Raw genomic sequence first — 15207 nt, forward strand, 5'->3', positions numbered from 1 at the left:
GTTAGCTGCTTTCGAGTGCAATACCGGCCAAGTGATATTTTGTGTCACAACGGCTTCAGAACCCTCTTACTTTTCCTGTAAAACACTAAAAACAGCGCTTAGTATGATCTTGGAGGGAACTGTCCGTGCATACATCAGAGACTGGGTCCGGGGTCGTTCACAGAATTCGCATACATCCTCCGATTTCAGCTCTGTCTGAAAGGACGCGCATCTCACACAGTTCACCGACTCCCGAATCCCCAATACTGGCCCAATCGTGCCACTCTACCATATAAGTTCGTAATGTCGCGGTCCTCCGACCATCGACCTCTGCACGGGGAGACGGTGCACTCTCAGCCGGGCCGGGTAGGGCCGGGCTGGGGCGGCTGGCCGGTGGCGCAGGCCGACGGTAAGGTAGCCCGGGCTGTCTGCCGTGCAGCGCAGATGGAGACAGATCGTCGGCCCACGGTACCGGCACCGACGGCCGTGCAACGGCGGTCAGCGACGGTCACTCAAGGTTAGAGACGGTCAGCGACGATTACTCAAGGTTACCGACATTCGGCGACGGTCACTAAAGGCTACCGACGGTCACCAAGGTTACCAACGGTCACTGAAGGCTACCAACGGTCACTCAAGGCTACCGACGGGCGACGGTCACCAAGGTTAGCGATGGTCAGTGACAGTCACCGACGGTTACCGGCCGTTACCGGTGATAAGCGATGGTTACCGACGGTCACCGATGGAAGGCAACGATCACCTAAGGTGACCGACGACCAAGGCGGACCCTGTCCTGTGATTGGGGCGCAAACTCATCGCCGAGAAGTTGCTAAGCGAGCTGGCAGGCGGCGGGTCATTATTTGATGGTCGGCAACAAGATGTTGTTGTGCGGGAAATCTCTGTTAGTTCATGTCTCTGAATGTAGTTACTGAGATCTTTAAGTGCACTATCCTCGCAAAACCTCAACATCGCTTTGGTCCAAGGGCTTTGGTCGGTAGACGGGGGGGGGGGAGGCGTGTCGCAGCGCTGAAACGACCACGGCTTTGGCAACATAAGCAAGCCAGCGCAGAGGTCATAGCCGTGTTTGAAATGATTCCAGCCACGGATATAGGAGTTGCTAAGCAAAGCCGCAAATGTAAAACATAAATTTTGATGGTTTACTTTATCTAGGTAGCTAGTCACGCAGTGAAAATCATTGATACTTCTTTTGCTTTTATTGTACTGGGTACCTAGCGACTGCTGTTTTCTGTTGGCAAAATTTCTATTTTTTAGGTTCGGTAAGCAACACAACAGATGCCATCATGCCACCCACCGATATCTTAATGTTTTAAATTTAGTCCCAATAAATAAACTCTATCACGATGCATCTCGAACAGTCCGGTTCGACTTCTACCGGCGTCACACGCGCACCCAATTAAGAAGTTACTTCTGAATGGGGAAACTTTCTCTGAAACAAATGGGGTTTCGTCACCCGGCCGACTGATCGATTCCCGTCCCCTCCCCAGGCAGCCTTAGGAGGGGGATGGGGGCTTTCCACCGTGGCACCGCTGTACTCTGTTGCCGTTTGGTGCTCCAGGCGCGATGTTTGTCGGGGATTGCGGCGAGCCAGAATTGGAAAAATACGCGTAAATTGCAGATATGCGCTGGACCTGGACATGGACTATTCTATAGAGCCTTGCGCTGGACGACTTTGCAGATAAAGATCGATGCGTGACGTTTCACGTCAACTTTTCATGCAATCTGAATATTATGAATATAAAATGGGCCAATTGAACGTGAAGCAATTATTTTTCTGAGACTTTGAGAGACTACATCCACCTCCGGAAAAAAATATTTGGCATACGGGTAAGGTTTCTCTGAAGCGAAAGACCGATCGCTTCTTGCACGTCTAAAAGGAACAAATATTGAGATACACCGGTTGTAATTTGTAGTAAGTACAAATAGTCTCGGAGCACTCAAGCGGCTGGCGATTGCCTAGCTAAATTCAAAGCTATACGGTAATGACCCCTGTAAGTGAGCTTCCGCTCAACCGGCGTGAGTAGCCACATCTCACAGCACGCCGGGCACGGACCTCTACCTGAGTGGTGAGTGGAAACCGCATGACACTGCCCGCTCCCCGGGGCGCGCTAACAAGCCCCTCCCCCCCTCCCCATGTCCCCCGTGGCGTGACATTCGGGTCATCTGTGGACTCCCCAGAGTTCTCCCGGCCGGCCGCTGCGGCAAATATTGACAGCAGCACTGCGACTGATCCGATCAGCCGGGACACACTATCCATCTCGGCGACATCCGCGACTCAGAGTCGACCCTGCTGCCACGAGTCAGCCTCTGCGACTCTCCGAGTCGGCTTCTGTGACTCCCGAGTCGAATTGGGTGCGTGTGAGGTGTGTACGGCATCTGTCCGCGGACGACTGTGTTTTGCGAACGGTTAGCGCTACGTAAACGGAGCAGCAGGGCGGTGGAGGGGCGGGGTGGGTGGAGAGGGGACACCAGTTGGAGCCGTGAGCGCTCAGCAGCATCTCCGGTGATAAACATAGTCTGAGAGCGCGCCGGCTGCCTCCGTTGTCGGAATCCATTAGCCGACCACCCGACGGGAAAGAATGGCCACGGACGTTTACCGCACGTGTTCCGAGAGCTAACCCACAATTAGCGTCCGCTTTCAGAGGCTAATTTTACTGCTTAGCCACATGGATGAATGTTCAGGTCAAGAGGAAAAGTCAGAAGAGTTTTAACTACCAGCTGACGTTGTAGCAGACGAACCCGAGACGCAACAGTTTCTCGAAATACACCAAGCTGATCAGCATCAGATGAAACCGACACAAATGTCTGACCTTCGACGGCAACATCAACAAACATTAGATCACCGCTCGTTAGTCCCCCGGGATCCCCCACCCTGGACCTACGTCCTACACTCGTCGTTAAGCCGAGGAGAATCCCCCGCCTCAGGCTCACCTGTGTGTGGGAGTAGACGTTGGAGAAGTTGGAGACGATGACGGGCACGGGCAGCGAGATGGTGAGCACGCCGGCGATGGCGCACAGCGCGCCCACCAGCATCCCCACGTACGTCTTGGGCACCATGTCGCCGTAGCCGACGGTGGTCATGGTGACGATGGCCCACCACAGGCCCTCCGGGATGCTCTTGAAGTCGTTGTACGGGTTGGCCTGCAGTCGCTCGGCGTAGTAGACCAGCGACGCGAAGATGACGATGCCGAGTATGAGGAAGAAGACGAGGAGGGTGAGCTCTTTGGCACTGGCTTTGAACGTGTGGATGAGGATCTTCAGTCCGGGCGAGTGCCGGGTCAGCTTGAAGAGCCGCAGGATGCGGATGATGCTGAAAAACTCTAGGATGTCGGCGTTGGTGAGGTCCCTGCGGAACTTCACCAGTAGGTAGTCAGTCAGCATGTCCGTGTAGAAGCTGAGCGTGGCGATGAAGTCGATGATGTTGACCGGCGACTTGATGAAGTCGAGCTTGACGGGACTGACGATGAAGCGGATGATGATCTCGAATGTGAACCAGACGTTGCAGGCGAGCTCGACGTAGAGGAAGGCGCGGTGCGGGTCGGTGCGGCTCTTGTCCAGCGTCCAGACGGCGCTCCGGTTGCCGTCCATGGTGGTGACGTTACGGATCACGGGCACGCGCATGTTGGGGTGCGTCTTCAGGCAGAACGACAGGATGGAGACCACAATGAAAAACACCGATATCACAGCCACCACCTGCCGACACAACGAATCTGCTCAGTAAAGCACCTCTCGAAGTAGAACCCCAAATAATCAACCCAATAGTTCAATTAAATGTAGGTAAGCACCAGCAGTACAGGGAAGAATAGCAGCCAGTGACCAAGGCCGCCCATTTCTACGGTGAGCTCGCACCGCAGACAACTCCACCCGACGGCAGCCACCGGCAGAGTCGATAGCTCTGGCTCGGTGGCACCCAGAGGCCGGCCAATTTCAGATATTCATGAACTATCATGATTTACGAAGGAATAAAATTACCGCCCCTGTGGCCGTAGAATTGATACCGAATAATTTATGTGGCACGGCAGTCGTACGTTTTGCAACATGAAAATGCAAAATGTTTGTGGGATTGGGGGCTGAACTTGAAAAGGTAAAAATATCTACCGGTACTGCATAATGCTCATTTACACAATTGTTAAAATGTCGTTCTAGATAAGCAAGATGGCAAGATATAGCGCAGGTGAGCAGCATTGAAATTTCAACGTTCAATGCACATATAAATTCCGACTTTCCGCTACTTTCCACCGCTCGAATTGAACACCATGAAAGCCAGTTATAATAGATGAACACTTGCCAATCACAGAACAGGTAACTGACAGCTCGGGCATTGCTTGCCCCCGGCATATTTAACGGCCAAATGCGGTTTCTGCGCTGCATCTCCCGTTTTGCGCAGCACCACGTTAGCCGGAGAATCCCGCGAGAGCCGAGTGCTAACTGCACATCCAGTGGAAAGCCAAGCATCCGCGCAATTAGAACGGCTGCTCTTCAACAGGAGGCGCCGAATACGGTCCGAATTTAACGAGTCTCAAATGGCCAACGTGACAGTAAAGAGCGGATTTAAAAGCTTAGCGTTTTATTTTTATTATTTCCAAATGACAAAATGGGGTTTTAATGAGCGACATAGAGCAATAGCACAGCAGTGATACCAATTGCATAGACTCCTATCCGCTCAATCTAGTCAACCTGGTTTGTAATGTCCCCTGAATTGCTATAAACAGTAACAGATTGGCCGCACCTTGGCAGCGGAGCAGGAGTAGGGCTCGTCGAAGAGACTCCATATTTTCGGCTTGACCTTCTGCCAGCAGGAGAGGTTGCCGCTGAGGTAGTCCTCCTCGAAGCCGAACTTCCTGGCCACCTCCTCCTCGGAGGGACGCTCAGAGTCCAGGTCCAGCTTGTCCAGAATGGCCAGCGTCGTCTTCGGGTACAGACAGGGCAGTGTAAGCATCAAATGGCGGCCCCCAGACTGGAGTGGTCAGCGCTGCAGTGGGCAAGTTTTTGAATATACCGCAGCCACGCGATGGAAATACATATGCTGCATAGCTGAAAGCTTTAAATATTTAAACAGCCAGGAAACAGCGGCCGCACACCTCCCCTCCATTTAATTTTGAAGGCGAGATCCAGCGCACCACCAACAGAAAAACCTCCGGCTGAGGATATTTTAGACCTAAAGTCTCCGACAAGCCGTATAATCCGACAGTCGAGCTGAGCTCCGTTCCCAGCAGCGCGCACACCTCTCCCCTCCCCGCTCTGGCCCTGGTAACAGCCCACCCAGCGGCGGCCGATGCTCCACTGCTGAGCCGGGTGCCAGCCCCGGCCGCCAAACGACCCTCTCCTCAATGAATGGCGGCACCAATCGCAGAGGGGAGACCCGACCGGCAAACCGTCTACATTCGGTGACAATTTAGGCCGGCGGTAAAGAACAGTGGGAACACCCCACCATAGAACACCTTGAATAAAGCCCTTAAATGAATGGTTGGTGTAACATTTGACTAAGGTGTAGGTGGTAACTATTTATAGCCGAGCATCCTTTCAAATAGCCAGCCCTTTCTAAATGGTTAAGAGCAGAGTTTAAAAAAGCATGCCTGCTATATAAAAGAAAAATATTAAGTTGACGACTTAGATCGGTGCCGTATGCCCTACGCCACACGACTCCGCGCCCGGGGCGGCGGAGCCGGCAGCTCGGCCGGCGGCACTGCACCGCGCCGCTCGGCCCGAGTCGCAGCGTCCGGCGCCATCCTGATCACGTCCGAGCGAGCAGCTCGCCACAGAGCCCGCACGAGGATACAGCCCAGAGGGAGACTGCCGATTAGCTGCACTGGACCTAATCGGCAGCGCATCATGTGTGGCGCCTTCATACGTACGGCGGATACGACACTCTGATTGTATTTATATTGGAGCGGTGGGTCGTTTGTTTGTATTCCTGAGAGCAATATCAACGGAACAAAGACGGCTTGAGTCCGATTGATTTTCCCCGAGGCAATACGGATATACTACCAATGAAGATTGAACGTTTTCGCAAAGACTAACGCTTCGCCCGGCGAGGCTGCTTCCATAAGCCCTGTGAGATGGAACGCGTCTATGTTTGACTTACTTGACATTGCTGATTGTACTGTTTGTGGTTGAGCACCTTTTTTGTGAGTAGCGACAAAGAAAAGGTAGATAAACTCGCAAATAAATTAAATATTTTCTGCATTGGTACATACATAACGAAACACCGTATTTATAATTGGTAGGTATGTGCACGAAAAGCATTAGGTATGCTATTTCGGTCTCCTTTTCCAGGTTTCCAGGCAGCTAAGCCCTACTGATCCCGAGCGCCTTCTATGGAAGCCGTGCATGGTAAAAGCACTTGCGCTTTATGTACAAATGAAAACAAATGACGGCGCTTTGTGCGCTTACGTAACAATGTGTGCAGACCAGATTGTTCGCAGCATTCGAGAACCATCAACAAATCAGCCCCTAAATGACTGTGTTTGCTGTATATAACACTTCAGTGGCATCATACCTGAGTGTTCCTGTGTTTGGTGGTCATCCGTACCTGAGTGTCCCTGTGTTTGGTGTAGGTCAACCGTACCTGAGTGTCGGGCTGTGTTTGGTGTAGGTCATCCGTACCTGAGTGTCCCTGTGTTACCCGAGTGTCCCTGTGTTCGGTGTGAAACATCCGTACCTGGGTGTCCCTGTGTTCGGTGTGAGTCGTCCGTACCTGTGTGTCCCTGTGTTTGGTGTAGGTCATCCGTACCTGAGTGTCCCTGTGTTCGGTGTAGGTCATCCGTACCTGAGTGTTCCTGTGCTTGGTGTAGGTCATCCGTACCTGAGTGTTCCTGTGTTTGGTGTAGGTCATCCGTACCTGAGTGTCCCTGTGTTTGGTGTAGGTCATCCGTACCTGAGTGTCCCTGTGTTTGGTGTAGGTCATCCTTACCTGTGTGTCCCTGTGCTTGGTGTAGGTCATCCGTACCTGAGTGTCCCTGTGTTTGGTGTAGGTCATCCGTACCTGAGTGTCCCTGTGTTTGGTGTAGGTCATCCTTACCTGTGTGTCCCTGTGCTTGGTGTAGGTCATCCGTACCTGAGTGTCCCTGTGTTTGGTGTAGGTCATCCGTACCTGAGTGTTCCTGTGTTTGGTGTAGGTCATCCGTACCTGAGTGTCCCTGTGTTTGGTGTAGGTCATCCGTACCTGAGTGTCCCTGTGTTTGGTGTAGGTCATCCAGCAGCAGGGCTCCACCTGGTTCGAGTCGAGGCCCCAGAACTCCAGCTCCTCCTCGAACAGTGGACCGCACACATTGGTCGGATAGTGCAGCTTCCCCGTCCTGCGGGCGCACATCGCGAGGACTGTCACGTACGGGTGTGCTGACTAATGTAGTTATAACTACCCAAACGACGATTGGTACTGGATATTGATGAGCTGCTCGTTAATATAGAACACTGAATACATGCAAGACACAACAACTCTGAAATCTGAATAATCTGCCGGAAAAATTCAATGAATCGTCATTCTTGCTTGTGGTCGCACCAAAGGTGTGAAATGAAAAATTTAAGTGCGCGAATGGCCACACTCGATTCCAGAGCAAATAATTATTTATTGGTCCATCATTAATAATTAGTATTAGGTTATGAAATGCATTTAAGAGTTCAAATTCGTTTCCCTATGTCCGTAGTCAGATAGTCATAGCGCAGTCCCACCATTTTCACCTGCAGCTCACGGCTCGTAGCTGTGCGGTGGCAGTGTCTGTCAGCTCAGAGCGCCCAGTCACCCCGGCACGGGCCACTCTGACGGCTCTCTAACGAGCTGTGAGCGCGTCCAGCGGCCGCAGCGGACCGGCACTCACCGGTAATAGTTGAGGATCTGAGCGAACACGCCCGGGTGCCGGTCGAAGAAGAACTCGTTGAGCACGGGGTCGAAGTTGGCGAGCGCCTCGGTCAGCCGGGACAACCGCGTGGCCGGGATCTTCTTCAGCGTGGCCTTGTACGTCTCGAACCGGATGCCGCCCACATTGAGCAGGATTCGGTTCTCGCCGTCCATGGATGACGTCACCGGCCGCCTGTGACGTCACATGGAGCGGCGGTCGCTGTTCACGCGGAGCCACTGGGCGCTATAGGCCGGGCTGGGTCACCGGCCGGCCGGTACACCGTCCCGCATACACCCGGCGTGCGAGATGGCGGCCCCTCAGTCCACAGAAGACACCAGCGGCAGGCTGGAGCCGGCGTCCTGGCCGGTCAGTACCTTCAAACAGCAGGGTGGGGAAGAAACGTGTCACCGGTCGGCTGAATAGATGGGATGGGGTAGGGGGTGAGGGTCAGACAAGCGGCTCGTAATGAACGCCGGCGTCGGCTGCAGTCTCGGCGATATAGCGCACGCAGCGCAGCAGGCCGTGGCAGGCGGTTAATAGCACCAATCCATCACACGGCTAAGACACCCTCCCCAGTTTATAGCCCCGTGCAGCTGCCCTGATATCAGACCATTCACCTTGACCCATAATTGGTTCCCGGCAGACCGTAATATGCACCGGTATATGCTCGGGCAGTCCTTCCATAAGCCTGATCACCGAGACCAACAGGTCTAATTGCGGCCGTCCATTAGGTCGTTAATGCAAGTCACAGCCAATATCGAATCGACCGCACCGCATTAGACAGTGGGGTCGCGTATTGGTCCACGCGACGTACCGGAAGCTCCGGGCCGCTATCTGCCGGCCGACTGGGATCAGTGGGGCCGGCGGGTGGCCTGTCGCGGATACCTGTCCACCCTCTGAGCCGCCGGTCCTGATCCGCCGCCCGGACGGCATCGACACCGCCGCCGGCGCAGATATAGACCGATGACCCAATCCGGGGATCCGCATGCATGGGCCGCTCAATACAGCAGCTCTGAGCTGTGTCATTGCGTCAAAGGAAACAACATCTGTGTGCGACAGTTGGCGAGATATGGGCAGGCCATAGATCCCTATAGAGCACTATCTGTGCATGAAAGGAGAAATACCCAGACGGATTCTCTCCGATGGAATGGGAGCTCGCAGCTGAGCCGCTGCGTAGGTATGCTGTACCGCAATACACTGCGGTTCAGCGGCACAGCCTAACTGCCAGGCAGAATGGACCGACTCGCGAGGGACACTGCTACACCAAAACGGATTTTACACATAACGGCTAGCGGAGGCTTCCGGCATGAGATAAAGGATAAGACACATTTCCACGACTGTACAGAATAGGCCGCCTGTATGCCACCTAAGATTGGGACTGAAACCCTAGTTAGCAGCTCGTCAGGCCTCCGGGTCTAGTTCTCGAAACACAGGTCGGCTTTGGTATCCGGGTTTAATTCTGAAAACACAGGTCAGCTTCCATATCCGGTTCGCTTCTGGAAATGCTGCGAGTTCGGTGAGTGATCAGCTGCACTGGCACTCACCAAACCAGCGCGTGCGAGCGAACAATAGCAATAAGCAGCGGAACTTTGGTACGAAACTCGACAATGTCACAATCTCAGAGCACGCTACAGTCAAGGAGATGCTCTGAACAGCCATTGCTGCACGGAGATGAAGTTAAACACGCGGGCATGAAGTGAACTTTCTACAGAGAGCTTTCCCCGACATATTATTGACCGATTTCATCTGCCCTTGGACGACCAACTATGCGCGGTATTTTATTATATTTATTGCACATAGCGAGGTCTCCGTCTAGTTAAGTGCCTTATCAAATATCGAAATCATTGTCTCAAATTATGTTATTTCTACCACCGCCTCAAGACACGGCTCGGAGAGGGAATATCGGCCTGTCTGGGAGCCTGACCCGGACTTATGGCTGCCCACAGCCGCCGTTCGGGAGACCTGAGCGGCCCGGCACGTCCGGTCCGCACGAGTGGCTTCAGAATCGTGTCCCGTCAGCGCGGCCGTGAAGGGTGACGGCGACAGCGTCCGACGGCCGTGACAGACCGGTGCGGGGAGAGTACACTGCGACCGGCGCTCCTCATGGTACTCCACAGTGCTCCGTGGTACTCCGTGGCACTCCACGGTACTGCGTGGACGTGCAGTACACCTCGGTACTTCACAGAAGTCCGCGGTACTGTGTGGTACTCCTATGGCATTTCTCAGACGCTCAGCTGACCTTTGGCAGATCAGTCATATAAATATCTGGTTATTGTAGCATGGCCATGCCCAGGCTTTTGCCTCCTTGTCATAGGTGCATTTGTTTTATCCCTGGGCATGCAGTGGGGATTTTTCCGATCTAGCACGTATTTATTCGTAGAGGGCAAACCATAGGTAGAATTGTAGCCAGATTGTGCACAGATGTTGGCTGGTGTGTCCTGGTGAGAATTTTACCTGTAAATGTGCATAATCAACATAGTATAGGGGGTTCAATTGGACCCCCCGCTCAGCCGTTTGGCCCCTGATCAAGCTAGAGCTTCGCGGAAAAGTCAAGCGTGCTGCCTATGACGAAATTAGGCCGAATATATCCAATTTCAAAGTCCAAGGTCATAAGCTGACTTTCCAAGTCAGTTTAATGACCCAACTAAAGTTGGGAAATCGAGACCTCTTGAAACTTCGCAAAGTTAGGGTGTTACGGGGTATTTTGGGGTGCTGATCACGAATTTCATGTTAGTTTTGATCACAGACGATGTCTTTATGCATTTAGGCCAGGTCGGGTCAGGTCAGGTTAGATCAATTAGTAGGCGTCCTGCCGGCCATCCATAGAAGTGTCGCCTACTACTGATAGCTTCGTAACATGAAACGAAGGCACTAGAACTACTTCGTAAATATTCAAATGGCTGCTAAAATCGAAATCAGCACCAAAAACTACTCTAGAAACAAGTAAAACTCGAAAAAGTGAACCAAGGTCATCAAAGGTCAATGACCTTGACTTGACCTTCACGTGACCTTGACACCCACCATTTTGCATGGCACCAACATCATTTCACATATTTGAACGTTTAAAACCACAAAAACCGCGGATAATGTGAGCTGGCATACGCCGAATCGCGATTCCGGCCAAACATGGTCTCGAGAAATATGCCACAGGTCAAAGGTCAGTTGGGTCAGAGTCATGAAATTTTTAGGTTAGATGTAAAATTGATGATCTCGAGGGTACCGAAAGTTTCGGCGCGATCGGCTGCTTTTTGCGCGAGTAATTTGCGGAAAACCGTGGGGTTTTATCCGACCCCTTCCCCCTCCCCCTCCCCACAAGTGCGATGGTTAATAAGGTTACGGTATGTATAATTTACGCTTGTCATCCTATTCCTAATGAATGTGTCTCAGAAAATATGCATCATATAAATCACGAAGTAAATTTATTCGCCTATGTCCGGAACATACCTATATCGTGCTGTTTGCCCTAGCGCTCCTCGAGTGGGGTGTTAAGATACTCTAATGTGAATATTCCGTGTTCAGGCAAGTTTCGGCAGCCAAACTAGGCGTCGTCTTGTGCAGAAGAAAGTGGCGAATTCGATAGGATATATTTCGGAGTGGAAAAAAACATTGTTGATTTCCCACATTTATTTAGAATACCATTCCTTCAATATGGTGTCTGTAAGGTTTTTTGTAAAGGGCATTTTTGTGACCTTAGTAAGGTTGTGGCATACTTTCTGTTTGCCATTCCATTCCTAATAAAGGTGCCTTTCAGACGATATGCAACTTTAAGACCTCGCAAGATTAAAACCAACAGGACAGGACAATGAAATTGAGCTATACTTTCGGGCCTTGCTGAGCCCATTGAGTAATCACGCATGACTCATGAGTGTGAACTTTGGGCGCATTTTTCCTAGTTTTGCTGTGGACATACAGATAAGCCAATGCAATATATAAAAAATTCAGACATTTCTTAGCCCTACTGACACAAAAAAATAAACAAAAATCCAAAAAATATTTTTTGAATTAATAGGCGCTAGATCGGAAAAAAATCCCCACTGTGCTGGGGCTTGACCTGGTGGCATGCAAAAATAACACCCTACCCTATAGCATATGCCTACCGACACAAGAAAAAGAAGAAGCCAAAACTGATAATGGAGAGTGTGAAAGGAGAAAAGAGAAGAGACAAAATACGAAAGAAAGAAAAAGGAAGCGAATTAATCAATAAAGAAAAGGAAATAATGTTCAGCGAGACCCTGGACGGAGACGTGGCCAGACGTGGCAGCCCGATTCTGGTGTCGCCAGGGAGGGCTGTGTTTCGAGTCAGATGTAGGTAGTCGGTTCCAGTCGGCCAGATTCGGCCGGCTTCGGTCCAACAGCGGTTGGCCAGCGTTACAGCAGCTGCAGCTTGACGGCAGGTAGGTATAAAATCAAATTATTAGGTACTTTCAACTGCCAATGTGCTGAACAGAATGACGGTGACCGTTGCCATGGCAACTAATGTCCGATTCCAATCACATTGAAGTGCCTAACCAGTCATGTAAGCGAACCCGGTGCCCTTGATGACGCATTTGATCATCGCGAGCCCGCGCTGGCACGGCTTTCGCTGCCGTCTGTTGCCCGGGAGTTATGCACCATGCCGCGGCATACCGACAGACAATATCAGCAAAGATCCGTTGACGCCACAGGTCGGACAGGCGAGCGTCAACAGTGCTTGATAGATTTAAACAGAGCTGTCTCCCATACAAAAACTGAGGACGTCAGTCTCCAGAACAAGACGGGATCGTCTGCCCGCCTCCGATGAAGGTGTGGCATTAAGTTCACATAGACGATATAAATATATCGTCTTGTAAATTAAACCTATTTGGAGATTTGCATATTCGTGTGTATTACATGCAGAATTTGCATTTTACATCAAACTTTTTCAAGCAATAAATCAAGCAATTGCAAGCGAAATTAGCTAGGGCTGACAGCCCGCTCAGCAAACTCATCTAGCAATTAATCAGTATTCGTCTAGCTACCCATCCATATACATATCTAATATGCATCAATTCAAATCACCGCCGACTGTGTGACCGCCGCGCGGGCGGACCTTCCTGACCCGGGAGTGAATCTCGTCCCTCCCGAGGGTCGGGATGTGACGCCGGGGCCACGGCCGTGCTGCCACAGAGGGTTCCACACCGGCCAAAGCCGCCGGATCGTCATATATTGACCCAATGAGCCGGCGGGGCCAATCGGATCGCAACGCGCTGCCGTAAACAGGCAGCTGCATCTCGGCGATATTCTGCTGTAAGCGCTTTAGACCCCGCGGTGGTCGTCGATAAAGAGTCTCCGATAAAGTCTCATAGCTTAGCATACTGATGATATTCAAGCATGAAGAATGTGAATGCATTAACTATAAAACAATATTTCCCAGCAAAAACACGACAGACACTTTGCACCAAATGAGAGTCTAAGTGCTTCAAAATTACTGTCGTCTCACGAACGTCTCAATGGGACTTGGGGCTTCAAACTCGGCTACCTTACTTAGCCGAATGCTGGCAAGCCTGGACGTCGAAGGAGTCAAAAGAAATAGTGCATCAATCAATGGATATTATTGTCCTAGGAAACGCAAGGATGCATTCCCGTGGATGAAACCGCCCCGCGGCGCGAGGCGATTCAACACGTTTCAGCACATAGGTGACCTTCGTGGTCGGATGAGCCCCTGGTGGACAGTTATCGACAGTGCAGTACGGAGGAACTGGTCACAGACCGGTGTGACAACCCAGCTGTCACCGGACGGAGGGGATCTTCTGTACACTGACCAACGAGACAAATGAACACCTGAGTCCTATCACGACACGCCGAGACAAAATGTTACAAAATACTTCTGCCAACGACGAGAACCAGTAAGAATAGCTTAGTCAAAACTTCAGGAAAATGACCGAACAGAAAAAAAATACCGGCACCTTTGAGAAGTAGATCCGTGATGTCAGCCCTATTATTTGTAAGAGCACAACGTCAAGGTTATCTCAACTATCCGGTACTCATTTTACTTCAGAATATTATCTCCAGACTCAATAAGGCTAACATAAAAAGTAACGACAAAAATCGTGTAAAGCAATATCTGTATACCCTTTATGCTGGTACACTTGTATGACCCTGATATCTAGTTAGGCTCAACGGACAGTCGTGCAAAAATGACGTTCCGTAAAACAATGAAGCTAAAAAGTGACATGTGGAGACCAACCATATGCGCAAAGCCCGCCTACCAAACTTGTCGCCCACAGCTCACCTGCTTGGGTGTCCTGTAGCGCCCCGACCCGTGCTACCGACTGTTCGGCGGCACCTGCCCGGTTCGGCGCCTGCCCGACCCCCGGAACTGTGCCGGCCGGCGTCGCGGCGCTCACTGGCCGACGGCCGGCGGGCCGGGTGCGCAACAGGTCGGCCGCGCACCGACACACCGACAACACACCGCCGTCACTGTGCCGCAGCGCCAACCACTGTCACTAACACCGTGCAGCACTGCCGGCAGTATAACCATACTACCGGCACTATGTATACCACACCGCCTGCCGACACTATACAGTACCGTGACCCGATCTGACAACGACACTAAATATATCTCACCAACAGGAGTGACCGGACCTGCCGATCAACAACGGCGCCGGCTGATCACGATAGGACTGATGGGGACCGAGAGGTAGCCTGAAGTCTTCCTACTGCCATTGAGCGTGTGTAACTCCTGGCGTGTACTCACATTGTGCGTGTGTTGCGAAAATCCTCCCGTCTCATCATGGGATCAACTAGGATGGATAGTTAGACATGGGACAAATCAAGGGACCTGAGGAATAAAGAAGAAAGAAAAGGAGCAAAGGAGAGGGAAAGGAAGAGGAAGAGGGAGAAGGAGAGGAAGGAGAGGGGAGGAGAAGGAAAGTGACGGGAAAGGGACGAAAAGAAACATGCACCAAAATTATCATACACCGACATACGAGTACATCTGTTCAGCGTAATACGTCCATTATCCGCCCAATTGACAGAGAAAAACAGCAACCAAATACACAGACAGACTTGGGACTTGGTTTTGCGTAGCGCTCTCTAGTCAATGTATGGGTGGATGATAAATATGTTCCGCTAAACAGAATACTGGTGGGTCTTAGAAACAAAATGGCGGAAACATTTCTTCTGAACTAGGGGAGAGCGGGGCACTTTCGTGCATGGGGCACATTCGTTTACAGCAGTATCCGAAGGTTGGGACTTTTCAATTAAGACAATCACTATTCTTTAGAATTGTGATTTTCTATTGAAAATCCCAACCTTTATAGGAACACGAGTGACTGCCCGAGCTCAAGGTAAATTATGGAAATATGTCTATCATTGCCGCCCTTCGTTCACCGTAGAAGACAACACTGTACCTGCT

The 15207-nt window shown here is 51.4% G+C and overlaps 1 protein-coding gene across 3 annotated transcripts in view; it reads right to left on the bottom strand.

Annotated features, from left to right (window-relative positions):
• LOC122364791 (potassium voltage-gated channel protein Shaw-like) overlaps positions 1-15207 on the bottom strand; it is a 37212-nt gene that overhangs the window by 18192 nt on the left and 3813 nt on the right. For 2 of the 3 annotated variants that reach the window (XM_043335529.1, XM_043335528.1), the window contains exons 3-6: positions 7812-8206; positions 7160-7292; positions 4724-4903; positions 2926-3687 (exon numbers count right to left, since the gene is read on the bottom strand). In XM_043335529.1, the coding sequence (XP_043191464.1) occupies positions 2926-3687; positions 4724-4903; positions 7160-7292; positions 7812-8005 (1269 nt within the window). In that variant the 5' untranslated portion in view covers positions 8006-8206. Of the gene's footprint in view, positions 1-2925; positions 3688-4723; positions 4904-7159; positions 7293-7811; positions 8207-14082; positions 14313-15207 lie in introns of those variants that run through there. The other variant, XM_043335530.1, reaches the window with a different exon arrangement.

Source organism: Amphibalanus amphitrite, unplaced genomic scaffold (genome assembly GCF_019059575.1).
Source record: "Amphibalanus amphitrite isolate SeventyFive unplaced genomic scaffold, NRLGWU_Aamphi_draft 000698F_arrow, whole genome shotgun sequence".
NCBI lineage: Eukaryota > Metazoa > Arthropoda > Thecostraca > Balanomorpha > Balanidae > Amphibalanus > Amphibalanus amphitrite.